Source organism: Laccaria bicolor, genomic scaffold (genome assembly GCF_000143565.1).
Source record: "Laccaria bicolor S238N-H82 LACBIscaffold_493 genomic scaffold, whole genome shotgun sequence".
NCBI classification, from domain to species: Eukaryota; Fungi; Basidiomycota; class Agaricomycetes; order Agaricales; family Hydnangiaceae; genus Laccaria; species Laccaria bicolor.
Genome location: NW_001890323.1, coordinates 211 through 1543, shown reverse-complemented (window position 1 = coordinate 1543; position 1333 = coordinate 211). Strand labels below are relative to the sequence as shown.

Here is a 1333-nt window from a genome sequence, read left to right as displayed (position 1 = left end):
GGTCTAATGGCTATGGTTTGTTGACATGACCAGGTTTTATGGCTTGTGAACATGACTTCTGCTGGTGAAAAGCAGCATTATGCTTTAGTTCTTTTGGAGCGTCTCTTCAATCATTTACCCTCTACTGCTCGAGTGGGTGTACTGTATGATATTGGCTGTCAACTTCATCGAAGTTGTGTCAAATGGGGCTTTTTGAAAGAATTCTTTGATCGTTTAATCTGGGCAATTTCTGTTTTCCATGCATATGGTCACCAATGGGCTTGCCAACTCATTTACCATCCAAGAAAATGTATTGGCTTTGGCTTGACTGATGGTGAGGGCTGTGAAAGATTTTGGAGCTCAATCAAGCTCTTAATTCCATCTTTGCGTGTCAGTGGCTACTATACCACTTCAGTCACCCACTAACAACTGACTATTAGTCTTGCAAACTCCATGAATACTACGGGACTAAATGTCAGGGTGTATATCTATATTGTATATATCCTGGGGCTTGTATATCTCCACTTTTACGTGAATATATTTTGACATCCAATGTCACACCAAATATATTTCTAGTGTGTCACACACCCCAAAATATATTTCTTCACTGAGATGGACACCAAATATATTTCTTATGCCTGGACCCTGAATTGTGACTGTCACACTGTAGAAATATATTTCTGGTCTGGGATGGACTTAGGATATATTTTGCAGCTGGGGTTGACCAAGGATATATTTCTTCAGCCACTAGGGGTGTCTGGGGTCCCAGTTTCTAAATAAAAAAACTTGTGATTTTCTGTAATGTGGGACATATATTCCAGATGATGTTTCTACTATTTTTAGGGTTTTAGCCACCATCTGGAGCTGTGTTCCCTTGACTGTTTGTAGGATATACATAGACCATTAGCATGGCTTCCATGAAGGCTGCAACAGTCTGACTGTCCATTTTTTTCTTATGGCACTTGAATATTGTGGATAAGAAAAAACCCCTTTGCCTGGGAGGACTATGACTGGGGGAATGAACATCATAGATCAAAACCATGTTCAGCAATGAACATGGTTAATCCAAACTGTTCAAGTTGGAGGACTATGACTTGAGCAATGAACATTCTAGATCAACAGAACTGGTCAAGTTGGAGGACTATTATATATTTACATATACTTATAAGAAACACGGGAACCGTGCTGTGACGCTAGGTGACAGGATAGCAGAATGAGGTAAAGGTGCAGGCAATGCAGATGGATGCACAAGATTGGAGTGCAAGTTGGCTGAGGAGGTGTTGGGAGTGGTTCCAACTTGAGGGGATCCATGTGAGGTTTGGGATGTGTGCAGAGGTGTCGTGCATTGCTTATA

At 41.1% G+C, this 1333-nt stretch overlaps 1 protein-coding gene across 1 annotated transcript; it reads left to right on the top strand.

The window, feature by feature from the left end:
* Positions 1–51: 51 nt before the first annotated feature.
* Positions 52–405, top strand: LACBIDRAFT_310933 (uncharacterized protein; the record flags this gene model as incomplete). Its single annotated transcript, XM_001891212.1, has 1 exon — positions 52–405. The coding sequence occupies one exon, from the start codon at positions 52–54 to the stop codon at positions 403–405; it is 354 nt and encodes a 117-aa protein (XP_001891247.1).
* Between the last annotated feature and the right edge of the window lie 928 nt (positions 406–1333).